At 38.3% G+C, this 22,386-nt stretch overlaps 1 protein-coding gene across 1 annotated transcript; it reads left to right on the forward strand.

Moving 5' to 3' along the window:
- Positions 1-83: 83 nt before the first annotated feature.
- On the forward strand, positions 84-21,601 carry POP1 (POP1 homolog, ribonuclease P/MRP subunit). The gene is made up of 16 exons (XM_083357964.1): positions 84-182; positions 1,241-1,387; positions 2,801-2,872; positions 3,485-3,660; positions 4,162-4,410; positions 5,474-5,561; positions 6,002-6,189; positions 7,400-7,650; positions 7,746-7,839; positions 9,287-9,404; positions 9,915-10,025; positions 13,471-13,583; positions 15,562-15,753; positions 16,557-16,711; positions 17,946-18,281; positions 20,222-21,601. Exons 2-16 carry the CDS (start codon positions 1,243-1,245, stop codon positions 20,874-20,876), a joined length of 2,943 nt encoding a protein of 980 aa, XP_083214090.1. The 5' UTR covers positions 84-182; positions 1,241-1,242; the 3' UTR covers positions 20,877-21,601.
- Positions 21,602-22,386: the final 785 nt, after the last annotated feature.

Genomic DNA, 22,386 nt, shown 5'->3' on the forward strand with positions numbered 1-22,386 from the left:
GGATTCTGGGGCATGTGGTCTTCATGATAAGGAGGCGTTTCAGGAGCCGGTCTCGAAGGCGGCTCCTTTTCGGAGAAGCGGGTACCACGCAATTGGTGGAAGGAGAGAAGCGGATTCCAGGGGAGAAGCGCCCCGCCTTCTTCCGTCCGAGCTGGAAGCCTCGTGCGACGAGGGCGCGGTAGGTGAGTGACTCTTTGGCTCCTGAATGAGCAAAACGGTAGGGCGCGTCGAAGGAAGGGAATGGAGGCTTTGGTTGCTTATGAATGTCCGCAACCGAAAAACACTGTGTGTCTGGAGAGGCGCATTGCCCTTTCTCTGTGAACTGCCCTGTAAAGAAGCTGTCTGTGAGAGTGAGGGTGCAGCAGTGTTTTTGAGTGCTTGCCTACGTTCATGAATTGATGCCCAATTTCAGTTGTGTGATTATCCAGTGCAATAATGTTCTTTGGGGCGAGTCCATTTTCTTCCGGATTGATGATTTTTGGGTGGTAGGAAATACCTTCATTAGAATCCTGCTGATGTTCTTTCTGTTGGGTACCCAGTGAGGCTGCAGAAATTTAAATGTTAGTGAAAGGGTGCTATTTATTTATTTTATTTTAATCCCATTTATATCCCGCCCTTCTCCGAAGACTCAGGGCGGCTTACAATTTTAAAGCACAAATCAATGTGCTTAGCAATGTGCTATGGTCCCCGTTTTCAGCACCAGTCTGGTGATTAGCAAAATCCTTTCCCTTGTTGCTTCTTTGTTAGCATTAGTACTATACTATTCCTGTACCAAAGCAGCAAAAGGTTTAGCAGCACCTTTTTACAGTATTTGTGCAGCAGCATCAAGACAGATGCTGACATATTTCCCTGCAGCTTGAAGGTAATGCATGTAAATGCAAAAGATTGTTCAGTGCATGTGACTGCAAGAGTTATCACTCACTACAGCTCATTTTTTAATTTTATATTTTTGTATAAATGTTTCTGACTGCTTCCAGAGATGTGAAAAGGAAGCAGTGTGTGCACTTTATAGTTTGTGTTAATGAATTTTATGTTTGTACATTAGTGTTATGGTGCCATTCAATTTTGGGAATAGGTTGTTACTGTTAATTCTATAATTTTTTTTAAAGTTGCTCTTTTAGTAAAGAATGTTGAAAAAATGTAAATAATGAGCAGCTTTAAAATACTGCATGTGTATTCTATTGTGTTTTTCGAACCACTGAAGATAAAGGCTTTTATTATGCGTCATTTTCTACTGCAGAAATGTCAAATGCAAAACAAAAAAGAAGGGGCAAGAAAATGAAAAATCAACCTGCTAGTGTGACCTATCCCTTTGACGCTGGGCCAAGTCACAATGAAGCATATTTTTGGAATGTAGGTGAAAGAACTCCTCAGCTGAAGAAGCAAGGTATTTATTAGATTGATAGCTACATCTTTGAATAATGTTCAACTTCTTAAAATAACTAAGAAATTTGTCAAGAGGTCTGTTAGTGGTCATTGAGAATTATTATTATTGCTTGTTCAAGTTCACTGTCTTATAGTCTTGGAATCACAGGTAGAACATGAAGACTGAGGCGTTGCCACTTAACATTCTTCCCACTTTCAAATTATTTTTAAAGGTGTAAGAACAAACAATGTTTTCCCCAAGTTTATATACATTTCCTGGTAGTTTATTGATTGATTAGTTTGATTTTATTTATATTCCACCTTTATTTTGTACAAGTCAGGGTAGCATACATATTGCTCCTGCCTGTTTCCCACAACAAGAATCCTACCGGTATGAGTTGGGCAGAGCTGAAAAAGAGTTACTGGCCCAAAGTCACCCAGCCAGCTTCTGAGTCTAAGGGAGGACTAAAACTCAGGATCTCATGATTTCTAGAGGTTTGCTACTGTCTCCTTCCAGGATATTTTTTCAGTCTACTGGAACACTTTAGGGGTCTCCCATCCAAGTACTTATTCAATCCATCACTGCATAGCTTTTTAGATCAGTCAAGGTCAGATTTCCTTCCCCTTTCCCTCCCTCGACTCTTCAGCAAGTCCCTGCAGTTTTCTTGACAAAGTTTTTCAGCAGTGGTTTGCCATTGCCTGAAGGCTAGAGAAAGTGACTGGTCCAAGGTCCTCCAGATGACTCTGGGCCTAAAGTAGAACTAGAATTCATGGTTTCCCAGTTTCTAGACTGGTATCTTAACTATAATTCAAAACCATATTGTTGTTAGTTGCAAAGTCGTGTCCAACCCATCGCGACCCCATGGACAACATTCCTCCAGGCCTTTCTGTCCTCTACCATCTTCTGGAGTCCATTTAGGCTCACGCCTACTGCTTCAGTGACTCCATCCAGCCACCTCATACTATACCATAAGCTGGGTCTTATAGTTATTCTTGATATAAATAATGTTTTACAAAATCTGTTTGATCGGTGCTGATTTTAATTTAATTTAATTTAATAATTTGATTTCTATACTGCCCTTCTCCCGAAGGACTCAGGGCGGTGAACAGGGCAATACACAATAAAAATCGAATACAAAGATTAAAAAGTCATTAAACATCATGCCCATAAAATCAATACATATTAAAGTTAAAACTAGTTTTAAAAACCCAACCCCATCCCGTCAGATAAACATAACTTACTTGTAAAGGGTACTACCATACAAATATATTCCGTAGTGTGGCAACATGACGAAGTATAAATCATCTCAGACTTTTTTAGAAAATGACAGAATGTATTTTTTTATACTTAATTTATCATATAGACATTTGCTGCTAAATTTTTATGTACACACCTTATTTTATAATATAAAACTTTCCCCTGATTTATCAACAGAGTTGCATTTTGAAACGTCACAACAGGGCTTCTGTCAAAAACTTTCTCATGAAATGCCAAAATGCATTACAGGTGAGTATCCAACAATAGCCATACATCTGTGAAACTGTAGGCCGGATGCGTCATGCCAAAACCGTGCCCACCTATTGCCGGCACAGGAAAAAAAAGTCATGATACGTCATGACACGTCATGTGACATTGTGAGTTTGACACCCCTGATTTAAATGCTATAAAGTAGGCAAGAACAGCCACTTCTAATCTGATCTGATCTTAGACTTTGCTATGCAGTTTGTCTCCACTCCCCTGCTGTATTTTATCTATAGACCTTCCTTTGTGTTGAACTGTAAAATTATCCAGAGCAAACCTTGAGCTCATCCTTAGGATGGCCACAAGAAAAATACTGGAAGTTTTGTTTCTAGTTTTAATCAAGCGTAGTTTGCTGGATTCTATATTCTTCAGCAAGCTGATTCTTAGATTACGCAAATAGCAATTGCTTTCCCAAAACATAAGCAGACATTAGCATTGAATTAGCAGCTGCTTAAATCAATGTTGCTAAATTGTAAATGGGCAAAAACAGAAATAAAAACAGGTCAGAGAATCTTTTTTCTTGGGGAAATCTGCTTCAGAATACAGAATACTGTCTCTTTGTCAAACTTCTTTTTAAAGCAAAATATCCTTTTCCAGTGTCTCCTTTTGTGCAAGCTCGAGCTGCTGAAATTAAGGCTATGTTGAAGGCTGTTAAACAGAAATCGTCCAATACTTTGGTGTTTCAGTCCTTGCCTAGACATATGAGGAGGCGAGCTATGAGTCATAATATTAAACGTTTGCCACGACGTCTCCGTGAACTTGCCAGAATAGAAGTGAGTTTTTTCTTTTTTACCTATTTTAGCTTTCATAATACCTTGTACGCTAGGTAATTTTTGCACACTAGATGACTAGGGAATTGAAGTCCACATAGCTTAAAGCTGCCAAGTGTTATAAGCACTGATCTAGATATCCTTCAATCTTTAACATTCTCCAGCCAACATGGCCATGTTTAGAATTCTGGAAGTTGATTCCTTGATATATAGAGTCACCCAGGTTTGCAAAGTTTGTGTCTAGAAGAAAATGTGGGATTTCTTTTTTAAAAAAATTTAATCAAAATTTAATCACAATAAAGTGTCAAGGCAGCCTCTGTGGAATATTCAGATATCCCCCCCCCCCAATCTCCCACCCTTTATTTTTTGCTGGTGATTCGAACCCTTTTTGATTTTGGGGTCATTATGGCTTCTTCCCTTTCCTTCCCTGATCACAATTCACAGGCTATCTGAATTTAATAAACAGTGCAGTGAATGCTATTATTCCTTGCTTCAACAACACAGGCAGAGAAACCTGAACATCAGAAAAAAGCGCTTCCAAAGAGCAAGTGCCGCAAAGCCAGGCGCCGTCATATAAACTTAGTGCTGGAGTTCAATCGCAGGCAGAAGAAAAACATTTGGCTGGAAACGCATATCTGGCATGCCAAGCGGTTTCACATGGTGAAGAAATGGGGATACTGCTTAGGAGACAAGCCCACAATGAAGAGTTATAGAGCCTGCTACAGAGCCATGACAGAACATTGCCTTCTTCAGGTACTAGAAGTGTATCCTTCTTAGTTAGCCAATCAGTTTGCTCTTGCAGAAAATTGCATTCCATGGGTTCTTTCTTTGCCATGTTCAGCTGTACGTGCTGGGCACAAAAAAAACCTGAACTAGGCTGGTCTGTATCTGAGAAATTCTATGTAGTTCTGTTTTTTCAGGTCTTCAGTCATATTGGCTATAGAGTTCTCAATACAGGTAATCCTCAGGTTACAGCTGGTCACATTTAAATTAAAATGGACTCAAATTACAGTCTGGATTCAAAGTTACGACAGCGTCCTCTCCCCACCTGCAATCATGTGATATTTTGGACACTCTGTAATCAGCCTGCATTTATGGCTGTTTGCAGGATCCTGCGGTCACATGAACACAATTTATGATGTTCTTTTGCTGGAAACCAACATTTACTTCTGGTTTCCGGCAAAAAAAATGTCCATTCCAGACAATGGGTTTGCTTCATGACCATGGTGATTTGCTTAACAAAGACTGTAAAAAAAAATGTAAAGTCTTAACGAATGGCATGACATATGACTATAATTCTGGGCTCAATTACAGACATAAGTACCTGTATTAAAAAGCAGAATGTTGTAAAATAGGTTGATGTTTATTTGCAACAATTCTTCAGACTTAATCATTTCCTCTGAATCTCACCAGTCCAGTTTCCTGATAAGGACATTAAACTGTATTTCTTCAGATTGATCAATAATAAATTAATAAAGGAAATAGACTTGAGTGCTTGCAGTAGGAGACTGGAATAATTTTATTGGGATGTCTCACCTCGAAATGCAATTCATTCCCTTCCATTGTATGTTTTCTGTAGCCAGTTAAAACATTCTCTGCTGAAAGCTACTGAGAATTAGCAGCTGTTTTTTCTCTGGGATATGTACGTATCACTGCTTTTCTTAGGGTGATTTGTTTTGTTTTTCTTTATTCTTAGAGTTGTAAATTAAACTGGAAAAGTATGATTTTTGTAAACGATCGAGTTTTCTTATGCTTCTCTAGCAAGCCAAATTTTATTTTTTATCAAGTGAAATTCTGTAGTTTTCTTTTATATTAGGATTTATCGTACTATTGTTGTCTGGAGTTGATTGGAAAAGAGGAGACACTTTTAACAGCCCTTGCTCGAATGTGTAATGTAGATACAGGTAATGTTTCTTCAAACTATTAATAACTTATCATAAAGGATATCTACAAGAATTTAGCAGCCTATTTTCTGAATATTGTTCCTAGGGAAGAGCTCAGCGTATTTTCTATAGCCCTTTGTATTCTGGCATTTATCCTTATTCCAATATAACTTTAGAAGAAGAAGAAAACTCTTAAGCACTTTATTTCCCATTCCCCATGACTCCTTCCTCTCTTCAAAAATAATTTAAACAGAAATGGAGTCTATTTAAAAATATATTTATGATGGGTGGATGGGTAAAAAACAATCCCACATGTTGTATTCCTGTTCTCCCTTGGCCCTCCTTTACCCTGCATTTGAACTTTCAAGGGATAGTTTGGGATAATCATTTGAATCTAGATAGACACAGTTTGCAGTACTTAGAAGCTTATTTTGAAGCGTGCTTGATGTCTCCTTTGTCAGGACCAACATTTGCAGCTATTTCTTGCCTATCTGGAAAGCGTCAAGGTTCCCTTGTGTTATACCGAAAGGATCGGTATCCTCTGGATACGCTTGGTCCAGTTACTTTCCTTTGGAAACCCAGACACGGGTCTGGTGAGACTTCTGAAAACAGGCAACTGTGGGTATGGACACACCCAGCTTTTAAGCAGGTACCGTTATTCTTGGGTGAAATATTATGAATGTTATAAATGCTTTGGGTTGGTTCATTCAATTTGTCGTTAGCCCTTCCTCTGAGTGGAAGACTGATTCAGATTATTATTATTGTTTTTCCTCAGAGGATAATGTTGATGAAAATTTTTAGTCATGAAGGAGCCATTTAGACAAGGAGTGAAACATTTCAAACCAAAAAGTCTGTTTGCCATGACTCAACTTCCAGACTTAAAAGAGAATCTTAGCAAATGTTATATACATATATTGTGAAGGGAACACTTTCACTCTCTACTCTGCCATTTGGATAGTTTCACTGGAAGTTGCCTTACACCAGGTCAGGGTATTGAGGATCCAGCCCACTAATAGCTCTTTTGATTGGTTAAAAAAACCCAAGAGCGTAGGTAGTCCTACATTTCACCTATTGGCTGACTGCCCATCCTTGTTTAGCTTGGATGTTCCTGAGGGAATCCTATCAAAAGACCTTTTAGAAGTCATTTGGATACATATCATTACAAATAGCTGAACAAGGCTTCAGGCTGCTGCTGATAGGCGTTTTTGGAGGTCACTCAAAGGAGTTCGTTGTCTCAGAAATACAAAGACAAATATGACATTTGTCTGTGTTGGGGCCCCCTTGATTCCATATCTTAAAAGGATGGATTAATTCTGCAATTACTAGATTCCCTGATAAGGAAGTAGTGAGGATTCAAAAAGTGGTATGCGCTTGGAGCCTGAAGTATGTGATATTCATGTATAACTATGTATAATAGATAATTGCATACCAAAATGTGTTGTTCTTTCAGGGATAAATATGAAGAGTAAGTCCAGAAAAACATGGCACAGCTGAAAAAAAATCATAGTCTTCTAGCTACAGAGCAAATATTCCCTTCCTGGTTTATAGTCTCTTCCAAAATAATCAGGCAGAAAAACTAATGCAAAGCCACTTTCCCTTCTGGTGCAGTACTGCCGCAGGTTTTTAAAAAGGTGTTTTATTGTCAAGTACCAACTAATGCCTTTTGGAAACATGGCTTAGTTTGGAGCAGTGTTGGTAGGCTAAATAAGGATTCTGAGAATGAAGTCCTTATGTACTATAGGTCTTCACTTTCAACCATTCCATTCCTTCCAATTCATAGGACAATACTCTTATCCTGGCAGAGATACATTAAAGATGGTTCTCAGATTTATAAGACCTTTCCCCCTAATTCTCTGTAGGGTATCCTTGCTGAATTAAAATCAGTCTTCCAGTGTTCTGAGCCTGTGGAGATATGTGAACCTGAACTTGTGGTTCCATTTTCACAAGAGGAAGACAAAATGAACATTCCTGAACGTGTTGGCCACAAACGGAAAAGGAAGGATAAATCAGGAGAAACAGTTGTCCCAGTGAAAAAGATTATTGGCGATGGAACCAGAGATCCACACCAACCATATTGCTGGTCATCACAAGCTACTGGAATTACCATAAGGTAGATATAGAACATGGCTAACTTTTCTTGACTGTTTGCAAATTTAAGCTATTTAAACTGCCTGAATAGGTACATAGATTTCTTACCTCTTTCAGTGACTTGACAATGGAGATTCTCCGATATCGTTTGATAGGTCCCCTCTCACACTGCGTCCTTACAGAGGCACTCAAAGTTGCATTTGTTCATACAGTAAGTAAATCCGTAATTTCAGTATTTTTTTCCTTTCGTGTTCAAGATAATATTCGGTTACGATAGTCAGCACTGCATATTCCTAGTTATAATTGTTGAATTACAGAAACATACACCTTTACAAATTGTATAAGGAGCTCTACCTTATTTCAAATTATCTATCATACTATTGGCTTTTTAAGGAATACAGGATAATGTTGACCTTGGCAGCTTGAAAATGACTTCAACTCCCCAAATTCCCTAACTGGGGAATTGCTGGCTGGGGAATTCTAGGATTTGAAGCCTACACACCATCAAGCTGCTAGGATTGAGGAAATGTGCTCTAGCTGCTAGCATTTCTGTTTAAAACCCGAGTTTCAGATTTAGAGAACTTTTTTCAGTATTACATAATTTTTGATAACTCAAAAAGTGAATATCTGTTGCTTTCCTTATCAAGAGCATGGAAGACCATGGTTTTTGTAATGCCTTATGGGTAAGCCACAGGTCTGCAACCCATGGCTCCGGAGCCGCATGCGGCTCTTTCAGCCGTCTCCTGCGGCTCCCAGTCTTCTGCTATGTGCAGTCCAAAAAAAAAAGTGGGACTAAAAAAGTTCAACCAATCAATTCAAATATGCAGGGTAGGTGCATATCTCGCCTTGGCTCCACTCTTCAGTCAAACCCTGTTCTGCGCATGTACATGCATGCGCACAGATTTTTTGCGGCTCCCAGTTTATCCTTTTGTGAGGGAACCGGTTCCGAGTGGCTCTTTCACTGTTTCAGGTTGCTGACCCCTGGGTTAAACCAATACTTTTGCTCACGTTCTCATATTTTTCCTCACTCTCTGTATCAGAGAGAGGAGCTAACTTTATTAGCTGATTATATTCTCTGTTTGAAATTAAAAGACGCTTGCTCCTGGGGAGGAAAGCCATGGCAAATCTAGACAGCACACTAAAAAGCAGAGAGATCACCCTGTCAACAAAAGTGCATATAGTCAAGGCTATGGTCTTCCCAGTTGCAATGTATGGCAGTGAAAGTTGGACCATAAGAAAGGCTGAGTGCCAAAGAATTGAGGCCTTTGAACTGTGGTGCTGGAGAAGACTCCTGCGAGTCCCTTGGACTGCAAGGTGATCAAACCGGTCAGTCCTAGAGGAGATCAACCCTAACTGCTCTTTAGAAGGCCAGATCCTGAAGCTAAAACTCAAATGCTTTAGCCACCTAATGAGAAAGAAGGACTCACTGGAGAAGAGCCTAATGCTGGGAAAGGTTGAGGGCAATAGAAGAACGGAACGACAGAGAATGAGGTGGCTGGATGGAGTCACTGAAGCAGTAGGTGTGAGCTTAAATGGACTCCAGAAGATGGTAGAGGACAGGAAGGCCTGGAGGAACATTGTCCATAGGGTCGCGATGGGTCGGACACGACTTCGCAACTAACAACAACAAATTCTCTGTTTATTCCTCTGATCACTAGGACCTGGATCCTACAGATCCTGAAATTAATAGTTGGTGGGTAGAAAACTGCAAAAGTTCTAATTGGGTATCTCTCCATCATCGTCAAGAGACTATCTTTGAAATGATGCAAGGTAAGTGTAATAATATTCCTTATATCTTTCTATAGGTGAAGCCATTAGTGGATTCCTAATATTTTTAGGATAGCTCCGTGTAGTAGAGGGCATTATAGCAGTCTACATGAGATGGCTAAAACGTAAGTGACAAGGAGCATGACTGAGAAAAATCTGTAACTGAGACCCAAGATAAAGCTGTGCAAAGGCCATCCTAGCTACATCTGTGATTTAAGGCAGGAACTGTGAATTCAGAAGGATTCCTAGATTATGAACTGATCCTGGAATTAAAAGCCTTCCACCCTTTAAGCCACTCTATTGCTGGGATTGAGCCTCTCTTTTGAAACAATCGAATGGCAGAATGAGCCAATTGGGATTACTGTTCTGGGTTTAATTTTGGAAAAAGTCTTCAATATCACAGCAAGGAAAAAGTTACTTATCTGTTCTTCCTCTTTTGCTGGGTACAATCTATGTAATGTAAAGTTAACAAATGTTTATTTTTAAATTTTCATCTGTTTTGTATATTTTAAGGTTTAGCTTCCTCAGACATTCCATCCGGCACTGTACTGGGCTTGACTGTTGGCGACCCTCGAGTGAATTTACCAAAGAAGAGATCGAAATCCATGCCAAATCCAGCAAAATACCAAGGTAGCGTATCGTGTCCACAATGTAACAAAATATAACCTGTATCATATCAGGTTAAGTTTATGTGTTTTTAAAATTGCCATGGGACATCTTAAGACCTCGAATTCAAGTAGATGTGTCCAGGCCAGAAAGCATTATCTAGAGAACAGAGTGGTGAGGAAGGGGCGTGGCACCAAACTGGTCTTGTGCTCAGTGGAAGCCTCTGTTAAATGATACAGATGATCCAGGTTCGAATCCTGGCGAGGCCAACAGGTGCCATCACCCAAGATAATAACTCTTTGTTTCTATCTGTTTAAATTATTCCAGAAATAGATATTTTAAGAGAAGTCTTAAGAGTTCCTGGCAGATATTGCTTGCTTTACTGTAGAGACTTTTTCTTTTCTATAATTGGAGTAAATAATCATCGGTTGATAATGGCAAGCTGCAGCTTGGAATTAGATTCTTAAGACTATGATTTCACTTTTAACATTTATTTGCTCACAGTAGCTCATGGTTTATTTAGCAGTGCAATTTTAACAATCTGTTTACCCTTTTGCATTTTGCCATCTGTCTTCCTAAAGGTATTGCTACATTACTTGTTATAGGTAATTGATAATCAAAGACAATAATACAGTGAAATCTGCAGTGCAATCATAAAGATTGAAGTAACCATTAAGGCCACCATGTCCAGGCCTTTGTTCAGTGCAGGAATAGCTGAGGATCCCGATGTTCCTCTAGGCTGTGTCACAAGTCATGCAATGAAGACGTTACCTTACTTTCTAGCAATGCTTTACATCAGCTCTTAATTGCTCTTAATAGTTCGGAGATTTTTTTCCCTAACATTCTACTTGAATCAGTTTCCTTACATCTTACATTACAAACTTTTTAGACTTGGAACCTGCAATTTGTTCCCCCATTCAGCTAGATTGGCAGAATATTTTCCATCTGTTTTAGGGGTTTTCAGGGTTTTAAATATGAAAAGGAGCGGAATGCTCTGGAAGGCAAACAACTACCATTTCTACTCTTAAAAAATTCTCCCAAATCAGACTAACAAAACGGTCAAATTCTAATGGTGCTTTTCATCCCTGGGTGAAAGGAAGTTTGAGGGTATAAATTGGAGTGGCTTGGTTGCCCATTTATTATTCAGGACAAAAGCATCAGTGAAATCTTGCCTTTTGCTACCACATATTAGCTGTGTGATTTGAGACCTCAGCAAGGCTGCAGCAGGCCCTGTGTTGTCCAGTTTGGTTGATCTTAAACTATTATTCCATTTTTTTCCCTGTAAAATGATAAATAACAGACCTTAGCATCTTCATTATACCATTTTAGATATTAGAAATGCAAATAGAGCCCTCTTCAATTTTCTCATTCCTGGTTCCTTCAATCTTTTATTTAGAGCAATGGCCCGCAGCCTTTTGGGCACCAGGGACCAGTTCTGTGGAGAGAGGTTTTTCCGCAGACCAGTGGGTGGGCGTGGTTTCACATGCTGCCTGCACCCCACAGATGGGGCTTCCCTTGTTTGTGTGGCTCGGATTTTGACATGCTGCGGCCCGGTGTCTGCCCATGGCCCGAAGTTTGGGGACCCCTGATTTAGAGCACTTAGTTTCTAGTCTCCAGATCATCTGAATTACCATTCTTTGAATCTGTTCCAGTTTGTCTGAATCTGTTTTAAAATGTGGTGACCAGAACTGGACACAGTACTTGAGGTGGGTTCTAACTAATGCCAAATAAATTATGAATTTCACTTTCAAGATTTGGAAATTGTACTTCTATTACTGTGGCCTAAATCTGCATTTGCTCTTTTTGCAAATTTATTTTGTTATTCAATCATCGTTCATTAACCACTTTTGCAAATTCTTTTTCACAAGCGACATTATCAGGCCAAGTATCCTCAATTCAGACTTGTGTATTTAATTTCTCTTTCCTAAGTAAAAGACTTGGCATTTGGCGCTATCATCTATTACAGGTAGTCCTCAGGTTACAACCATAATGGGGCTTGCTGATTATAGTTGTAACCAGGGCTTTTTTTCTCATAGAACGCTCAGAACGGAGTTCTGGCACCTTTTTTGGATGGAAACTTGTAGGGTAGGCAAGGCAGGTTGTATGACATGTGTGAGTTCCGGCACCTTTTTCTTTTACAAAAAAAGCACTGGTTGTAACAATCATTTTATGAGTGTCTTTGTGATGTTCGTTAAATGAACCCATGATTTGCTATGGTATGGTTTTGCCCAAAAATGAAAGTGACAGTTTCTGGCAAAACTGTTGTAAAACATGGTTGCATGTAAACAGCTGTAAATGTTGCTGTGTTGCCATGTGTCTGAAGTGTGGTCAAATTACCATGGTTAAGATTCCAGCCATCTGATATTCAGATCCAGGTTGCAAGTCCCCCTTTTCAAGTAGGTCATAACTTCATAATTAGTGATCGGTTGTAAGTCAAGGACTACCTGTATTTCAGTCTTTCTCCAATCAGCAAGATTATTTTAAATTTTATTTATTCTTTCTAGAATACTAGCCATCCCACTTTATTTTGTGCCACCTCTACATCTGGTCCATCTTCCTCTCCAAAATAATTAATAAAAATACAGGATCCTGACTCAGAGCCGTATTGCACTGAGCTCTTCTTGAGCATAATTTCTGACTCTTCTGTGTATCTCTTTAATTGTCATGCATCCAAGCCCATATTTAATTAGTTTGCGCATCCTAATTTTGTGCAGTATCTTGTCAAATGATTTGTTGAAATTAAGGTATTACAGCATCCTGGCAGTTTACTGAAGAACTTACCTAACCAAAAGTGAAATAAATGCAACAAGACTTGTTTTTGATGAGTCATGCAGATTTTTATTAAAAACTATGTGCTGACTGATTCCTTTATTATCTTAGAATTTCCTGAGATATACTGTCAGACTGATTGGTATGTGGTTTTCAGACGTTTTAAGATAGGGACAACATTTGCTGTCCTCCAGTCATCCGGCATTTCATTCACTCTCCATCTTTTTGCACAAAAGCTTTTTTAGCTCTCATCTGAGATACTTCAACTAGAAAAACAAGGATGACTGTTGAAGTGTTTAAAAATTCACTTAATGACAGAGTATTCGCCAACACATTTGGCTATGTAATTAGGAAGGAATACATATAGTCTTCATATCTTAAATGCTGAAGGTCAGAGGGGCACTTTTACTGGATAAAGCTAAAATTGAAATCACAAATTCCCATTTTTTAATAGCTGCAATTAAAAGTGTTATGTAGAATATATTCTAAATTCAGAGTGCACTGTAATTAAGATGTCAGTTCTACAGCAACTTGTAAAGTTTTTGTGGAATTAATGAGGAATCATTAATGAAGAATCTACTAGAGATACATATATTATCAGAATTATTTCTCCTAGCTACTAATTTGCATACTTTTCTACTTGTACAATATAATGGTAGCCTTTCCATGATGACAAGATTCTCTTTTTTTTTTCTTTTAGAAGATAAAGTTAAACAACTGATGTTAGAAGGTGTATCTGAAGAATGTGCTCAGAGCTTTCTTTGGGACTCCAATGTCCGTAAGAGCGTCACAGACCATAAAATGTCAGAACAGGTAGCTTTCACTATATTAACAATCCCCATTCCTAAATCTCCATGTTTATGCAAAAAATTATAAGCTGATTTTTTTTCCTAGGTAATTTGCATTTCTGTCTAGTGGGTTTGCTGTAATAGATCATTGAACTTAGATTTAAAAAAATACAGTAAAAATCTAGTCTAGTCCGCAAGCTTTCCTTGGGTGAGTGAACTTGTGTTTCTGTAGCTCCTTATCTGAGTCTACACAAAAGTTGTTATAACGCCATTCATGTGTAACATTTGCATGTTATCCCACTTTCTGTGGGTCTTTTGTATCTTCCACAACATTAAGTACTGTTTGAGACCTGCAATGTCTATTAATATGCTTATAAATCAAAAGTTTCTGTTACATTTTACATGTTTTTAGTTTTAGTTTTAGTTTTTATTAAATTTTTATACCGCCCTTCTCCCGAAGGACTCAGGGCAGTGAACAGGGCATATAATAAAAATACAAAAATACAAAAGTTAAAATAGAATTAAATCAATGCCCAAAATAAAACAATAAAATATACATATTTAAAACCCAAATTAACTCCCCATCAGGCCAGGCCAGCTTGTTCAAATAGGTGGGTCTTTAACCCGCGCCGGAAGGAGCGGAGATCCGGTGCCATCCGGAGCTCAACCGGCAGTTGATTCCACAAAGCCGGGGCGCCCACAGAGAAGGCCCTCCCCCTGGGGGCCACCAGCCGGCATGTCTCTGTGGGTGTTGACTAAGTTATAGTATGATGTCCTTTCCGCCCCTCTAATCAGTTGGTTAACCTCCATCAACAAGAACTACTTCTGCTGATTTAAGCATTACATTCTTCCTGTCTTGCCTCTGAGGACTCAGATAATATATATAGGACATCTAAATAATACTGGTAACCAGACTCATACCTGCTCAGCTACAACATCTCATGTTCTTCCCCATCTATGTTTTGTAATATGTTAACATGGAAGTTGCACACTACCAAGAACAGTTATGTTCATTGGAGGACTGCCAGGGATGACAACTACGTTCCAACCATATATTTGCAGTGTTTTGTTCCCTTTCTCTCTTATTTATATTTTTCAGTCCTCTTGCAGGTAGTCCTCAACTTATGACCACAACTGAGCCCAATATTTCTGTTGTTAAATGAGACATTAGTTAAGTGAATTTTTTCCCCATTTTAGGACCTTTCTTGCCACAGTTGTTACGTGAATCACTGCAGTTGTTAAACTAGTAACACACTTGTTAAATGAATCTGGCTTCCCCATTGACTTTGCTTGTCAGAAGGTTGCCAAGGGTGATCACATGACCCCTGGGACACTGCAACAGTCATAAATATGAGTCAGTTACCAAGAGTTTGAATTTTCATGGGATCCTGCAATGGTTGTAAGCGTGACAAATGATCGTAAGTCACTTCTTTCAGTGTCATTGTAACTTTGAATGGTCATTAAATGAAAGGTTTTAAATTAAGGACTATCTGTACTAACTACACTGTTTGGGTAATTCTGGGAGTTGCAGTTCTCAATGTATCACAAGAAGGTTGGGCAAGGCTGCTCCAGCCAATCCAAAATGCATTTGTGACTGCCCTGTTTTTTACCCACATACTAATGTAATAATAAAACCTGCTGAGTGTTTTATTTTCATATAATATAGCTGCTAATCAGTACTGGTTCCCAGAAAATACATTCAGAATGTCTGCTTTATCTTTTTGCCCCAGCTTCTGAAATTAGCTTTGCTTTAACTGCAGCAACTTATAGGGATATCTGTGATATTCAGTATCTCTTAAGAACTTTCATGGAGGCTAGAGGCAAATGAAGCTTTGCATACTTGCCTGCCTCTTTGGAGGCCTTGGTTCCTGTGGCCTGACAGCGGTCCGCAGCCCCAGGGTTGAGGACGCCTAATATACAGTGCACTTAACAAGCTCTGATTTATTTTTGAAATATCTTTGAATCCAAACTTCACAGCATTTTCTCCTCCTTTTTCCTCCCAGGATTTGAATAATCTGAGAAGTAAACTTTTGGTACCAGGATCTCACCTTGATTTGGGTCTGCGAGAATCCAAGATTCCTATACTTCTGGTTCAACAGCCTGGAAAAATGCTTGGAGTTGATCGATTAGGATGGGGAAGTGGCTGGGATATTTATCTGCCCAAAGGTTGGGGCATGGCCTTCTGGCTGCCTTTTGTAAGTGATGTTTCAAAGTGAAATAAGGAGAAATTAACATAAATTATGTATTATGTAACCTCACGATGCTTGGTGCTCCAAGAAGAGTTTGCCTTGTATTTTCCATTGAAAGTTCATATATACTTTTACATATGACTGTAACTTCTTTTCCAATTTTATTGTGGAAACAAAGGGAAGAACAGTCTAACATGCATGCATGCATGTATTTATTTTCTTAAATCAGGTGTGCTCCTTTTTCCACAGAAAAATACAGGGTAACTTTAAGTTAATGTAAAAATTCTTTACATTCATAAAATTGTAAGTTAATTCAAAAGTTATTTTTATAATATACAGCATATACACAATGCAAACATTTATTGGCAAGCTATTTCTCTGGACATCCATATTTGCAAATATGTTAGTAAATAACAATAGAGATTTTCCCCATAAGATATAAAAGAACTTCTGTATTTCTTTATCTAACCCATGCTTGCATATACAGTAGATATTATAGTGTAAGTTTCGTGAAGAAAATCTAAAAGTGCAAAAATGCAACTCCAAAGTAGCAACAGATATAAATCTAGAATAACTGTTTTTAATTTAAATGGAGTATTTTAAATGTAAATAATTGTACTCAAGAATGTAAGTAAACTGAACATGTGAAAAAAGTAACATACTTTTTCACCACATTTTTTAACCTTTACCCATGGAACATAGATAAGAAAACCAAAAGTGAAGGCATTTTGTTGATTCCATATTAAACTGAGTGAGAATAATTTTTATTTTACCAGCATCCGAGACCATGTCATTGTCTTGCCTTGTAGATATATCAAGGTGCAAGAGTCGGTGGCTTACAAGAAGCTTTGAAACACTCCCTGTATAAGGGGACACCCCATGTTCCTCATGATTATCCAGACTGCCCTGCTGGAAGCCAGTTTGCAAAAGAACTAGAGGAGAATCTCCTTGAGAAGTTTAAAAGGTAAACTTCTCACTGAGGTGTTACGATCAAGACACCTGGTCCTGCAACATGCAGTAGCATTTTATTAGCCTGTTGTGTGCACTAGAAGGATGATGGTGGTGATGATGATGTTTATACTTTTTTCCCTTCCAAATAAATGGCTTGGGTCCGGGATATTTGAGGGAACACCTGCTGCCGGCATCAAGCTCCCTTCGTCCTGTGCACTCCCACAGGGAGGGCCTTCTCTGTGGGTGCACCTGCCCTTTGGAACCAGCTGCCCGTAGGGCTCAGGACTGCCCCTGACCTTCGTTCATTCCGCCGGGACCTGAAGACCTGGCTCTTTGAGCTTTCCGGCCAGGACTGAGAATTTTAATTTTAATTTTATTTTAATTGGGTTTTAATTGGAGTTTAACCGGGGTTTTATTTTATTCAAGGACTAAATTTAATTATTTTAATTGTTCTTAACTTTTGTAATTTGTATTGTTATTTTAAATACCTTGTGAACCGCCCTGAGTCGTACGGGAGAAGGGCAGTATATAAGTCCAATAAACATAAACATAAACATAAAGATAGAATAAATGTACACAGCCATATTATGGATGGTATCATGAGCATATTTATTTGGAAATTAGTCTCTAAAATGTGCTCATTTGCAATAAGTAGCTACAAGTCAATTTCTTCCTAGTTTGGGAATGCTTGGAACCCCACTCTTGAAGCTATTTGGGGATTTTTAGAAATAGTCTGTTGGGTACCACATGAGGGCGGACATAATTCCTTTTACATTTCCAGAATTTATGTGAGTGTATAAATAGCCGCTTAGAGGTTTCCACTGTGTTTTTATGATGGAGCCACACGCATTAGTGTGCCATAACATCTAGATTCAGCAGCTGTTGGGATCAGAGATGATTTAGAATGAGCCATAGTAGTAAGGAGTGAATTCATTCTGGCATATTTGGAAGTATCTTAATATGAAAGCCAGCTCAGTGTTGAGAAAATGAAATCTCGCTGTTCATAACATAACCAGGATATGATGAAAAATGTCCAGTGTTAAAGCTTCTGATTTTATCAGGTATCTGCGTGGACATAAAAGATTTTTTTTATCGTCTGTTATACATGCAAATATGTGTCTTGCAGCTCAGTATGTAGCTGAAGAGGAAAACAATTTTAAAAATATATTTATGTTTTTGTGGAAATAGATAACTTCATATTGTATTATGGGCTTTGTTGCAAAATAGAAAGTTTTTTTTAATCATAGGCGACCTCCTGCAAAAAGAGCCAATTATATTAAACACGGGACCTTGGCTCCATTCCTCTGTCCATGGGATAAACTCGCACAGGATTGGGAGACTAGATACAAAGTCCCTACGAACACTATGCAGATATCAACTGTGGACAGGGAAGACTGTGTATCTGAAGAACAGGTCCTTGGTGGTCCCAGCTCTACAACAAGTATGGTAGATGCTCCAACAAGCAAAGCAGACCAGCAAATAGATGCATCCTGTCAAATCATGCAAATGGAAAATGAGGAAAAGGCAATAGATCCATGCAAAACAGATGAAGTCATTTCAAATCCGGCCTTCTGTATTCTCAGGTATGTAAAACAAATGTGTGCCGTATCAATCACTCTCAGGTAATTAACTGCATTGAATCCCTACAATGCAGAGCAAATGTAGAGCAAATCATCATCTTCAGGATACAAAATTTTCATTTTAGCCTAGGTAGATCTTTCTGCTTACTGACTTTTCTTCAGTTGTCTGAGTTAAGGAACTGTTGTAAGATGTCAGAACAGCACAATTGTTGAGTTTCTGCATCTTTTCCCTGCCATTCCTTATGCAAATAAAGAAATACCTTAGGATGGAATGTCAATAGCAAGAACTACATACTCTTTGCTACTCTTTAGATCGGGGTCCCCAACCCCTGGTCCGTGGACTGGCACTGCCAGAAACTGGTCCGCGCAAAAAGGCAAAGCCCCATCCACGGGATGCAGGAAGCACATGAAACCACGCCCCCTCTGGTCTCTCCGTGGAACCAGTCCCTGGTACCCATAAGGTTGGAGGCTTCTGCTTTGATATTTTAAAGGTTGAGATGCCAAACTTGCACCCATCCATTTTACTAAATTCAAACACGTACAATGTGAACTTCATTTGTGTATAGAGCATATAATATTATTTTATTATTTACCATGTATGTTAGTACAGTACAGAGGAAAGCAACATGCAGGTCACATGGAACGCTGTCCTTCCCACATTTGCCACCCCCAAGCCCCTTAGAGTGATGCAGTTGAGGTTGATGGAGGAAAGGCCCAGCATGCCAAAGGATTCACTCTACACATTGATCTAGAAATTAATGATATTTTGCCCAGCATATTGTGTGAAACCAGATTATATGTTTACCTGTTGAATAATAGTAAATAATAATAATCTGCATTGATACCTTTAACACCATAAGACCAGAACATCTGCCTATCCTAGGTCCTTGGGAAGGACTCAATAGGTGGATAAAAATGCCAAATCCAATCTGGCTGACTGTACAACCAATCATAATAAAGTGGTAGTTACATTTTATGTCTCCTTTAAGAGTTCAAGATGGTGTACCTAGCATCCTTTCCTCCATTTTCCACACAGCAATCATCTTATGAGGTAGTTGGACTAAGAGTAATTGGGCCAAAATCTTCCAGTGAGCTTCTGTCCCTGAGGGTGGACTTGAACCAACTCCCCCTGGTTCTGGTTTGTTGAGTGAACCCAGAAAATTAGATTAATTTATAAGTCTTGATTTAGTTAACAATACATCTCAGCAAGATAAAAAAAATATCAATGAATTATTTTAAACTTTGAACAAATTCTCTTCCCTGAAGTCAAAGTAAATACAGTCTACACATATGCAAGCCTAGAAAGTTTGGAAGTAATATTGTAACAATCTTTAGCACTTAGACTTATATACTGCTTTACAGCACTCTCTGAGCAGTTTACAGAGTCGGCATATTGTCTTCAACAATCTGGGTCCTCATTTGACCAACCTCAGAAGGATGGAAGGCTGAGTCAAGCTTGAGTCGTTCAGAATCGAACTCAGATGTGTGGGCAGAGTTAGCCTGCAATATTGCATTCTAACCACTGCACCACCATGAGTCTTATTAATATCTCATACAATTCAATTATCTTGAGTGCTCATCCTCTTATTTTATTTATTATTTTATAGCCAAAAGAAGCGTTAATGGCCTATGGAGCACCCAGGTTTTCCAGAAAGAGAAAAACACTTTACATTTTATTATTTTTAAGTGCAGTTTATGTACCACTCCATCTCCCTATAGGTTTTACATAATTTAATATATTTGGATATAAATGCTGCACATGAGAGTACATGAAGAAAAATACAATGAAGTGAGAAGGTGGAAACATGGAATAAATTATTCTACAAAAACATAGTTGGTTAGAGTCTGAACTGAGAGCTTTCCATATTCTCCCAAGTTCTTAAATGTTTTATTTTATTTTTTCTTAAACTAGAAAAATATAATCTATTATATCCTTTCAACAGGACCAGAAAATTATTAAGGCAAATATCATTTTGGTGTCATCCTACATCTGGCAAAAGGCGGTACCGACAGCATCATGCTTCTAAGTTGAATGAGAAAGAACTGGCTGAAGATACCCTATTGTCTATTAATCAACATTATCCCAGGGCCCTAGTGTGGGTGAGCTTGTCCCTTCTCAGAAAAGGTAATCCTGAATTGCACACAATGATTTGCATTCCAGCAAAGGATGACTTGCTTCAGCTCGACAGAGACCAGCACTTTTGTGGCCCTCAGGAACCTAAGCACAAGGACCAATTTAAAAGCAAGCTGTTGAAACGAAAGGAAAGAAGAAAGAAATCAAATGATGGGAAGGTAACAGAAAAGAGTGCCTTGAAACCCTTGAATGGAACAGCAGATAAACAGGAAAATCTAGTTTTGGGGTTATGGCCTCACCCTCTACCAGATGTTGTATCTCACTGTTCCAGAGTTCTCTTAGGCTTTGTCACTCAAGGGGACTTCTCATTAGCCTCTGGCTGTGGTGAAGCTCTTGGCTTTGTAAGTCTGACAGGTTTGCTGCAAATGTTGATTGATCAGCCGGCAGACAAGAAGGGGCTTGTACTGTTGAGAAATCCAGCTTCATTACAGTACAGATTTGCTAGGCTTACTGTTGAAGTTTAATCTGCCTTGAACTTCAATATAATATTTAAGAGTACTAAAGACAACGTGCAGTAAACACACAAAGTTTTCCTCATTTAGACTCAAGCCTTCCAAAAATGAATGGCACCTTTGTTTATATGTAACATGAAACAGGCTTTAAAAACCCGTGTCCATGGTTGATTCAAGTACCCATTTCCATTATTCAGGGGGATATAAATTTTCTGAAAATATATACATGCGTTTAAAAGTTGCTTTAAAAGCAACTGGCATTCACTGTATGTTTAAACAAGGGATACCTCCCCATTGCCTGATACTGCTAGCATTGACATTTTAAATAATATTCTTTTGAATATATTGCTAGAGCTGGGATTGGATTATGAAATCCATGTAGAAGAGTTCTACCCGAAAATAGCACGATGGTACAATATTACTTTTCATATTTGTCTGAATCTGACACAACATTGAATGAAACCAAAATTAATAAAGCTATGGACTGCTAACTGCATGAAGGATTGGGCTACCCATTTTAGCTTTAGCTGTTCTGAACAAATTCTACTTATGTAGTTATCTTCTATTCTGGAGAAGTCTTCACAAAGTTCAGGAGAAGATAACTTGGCTTCTCTTTCAAACTGTGCCATTTTTCATGATTGGAAAGTGAAATTGCATTACTTGACTTTAAAGGCAAACTATTTTGTCTGGAATGATAAGTACCATTCACCAGTCAGCATTAGAATGTTTTAAAGGCAATAAACATTCTTACAACAGAAGATCAGTGTCTGTGTCTGTGTCTGTATGTGTTGTATTTGAATTCTCATGAGAAGATAAATTGTGAAGTTTTCGTCCTCCTTCCCAGGATGGCTCTGTTACTTGGTATAGAATTGGTTGAATTCCTTACATGATTTCAAGTTGTTGAATTCTGATCTTAAATAATATCTGAGGTTTTGTTTAAGATGTAGAATTACCAATAACATGTATGTGTGTTTGAAGATTCGAATCAAACCATAATGGAAAATATATAGTAGAGGCACTGTCACATTTTAACGGCCAAAAAGAATGAAATGAACCTTTCTATGATGTTGGGAATTTAAGTCTTACTTGAATCATAAGCTTTATTTTATATTAAGATGGATAACAACACATATGCATGGACTCTTGGTTTTAAATATTTACATTCATTTTGATGGATTTAACTTTTTTGGCCTTGATCTTCCTTTGATGAAAGAGCCACTTTTTCAAACAATGTTCAGCTATTTTTTAGTATAATTCTGTAAGGACATGTTTTTTTCATTGGCAACACAAATGTATGCTAAGACAGTGCATGAAACAGATGTATCTTGTTCTCTTTTTAAAGATTCTGTTAAATTTTTATTATATAAATACCATAATTTTTGTTTAAATAGCTAGCACCTTTTGTAAAAAGTTCAAATTATTTTTTTAAAAAAATATATGATAAGTAAGCTTTCAAGCTTTGAGCTTGAAAAAAACAGATTTACTTATGTTTTCTCCAACAGTTTGTAGTGATTTATATGGC

The sequence above is a fragment of the Vipera ursinii genome, assembly GCF_947247035.1.
Source record: "Vipera ursinii genome assembly, chromosome: 3".
NCBI classification, from domain to species: domain Eukaryota; kingdom Metazoa; phylum Chordata; class Lepidosauria; order Squamata; family Viperidae; genus Vipera; species Vipera ursinii.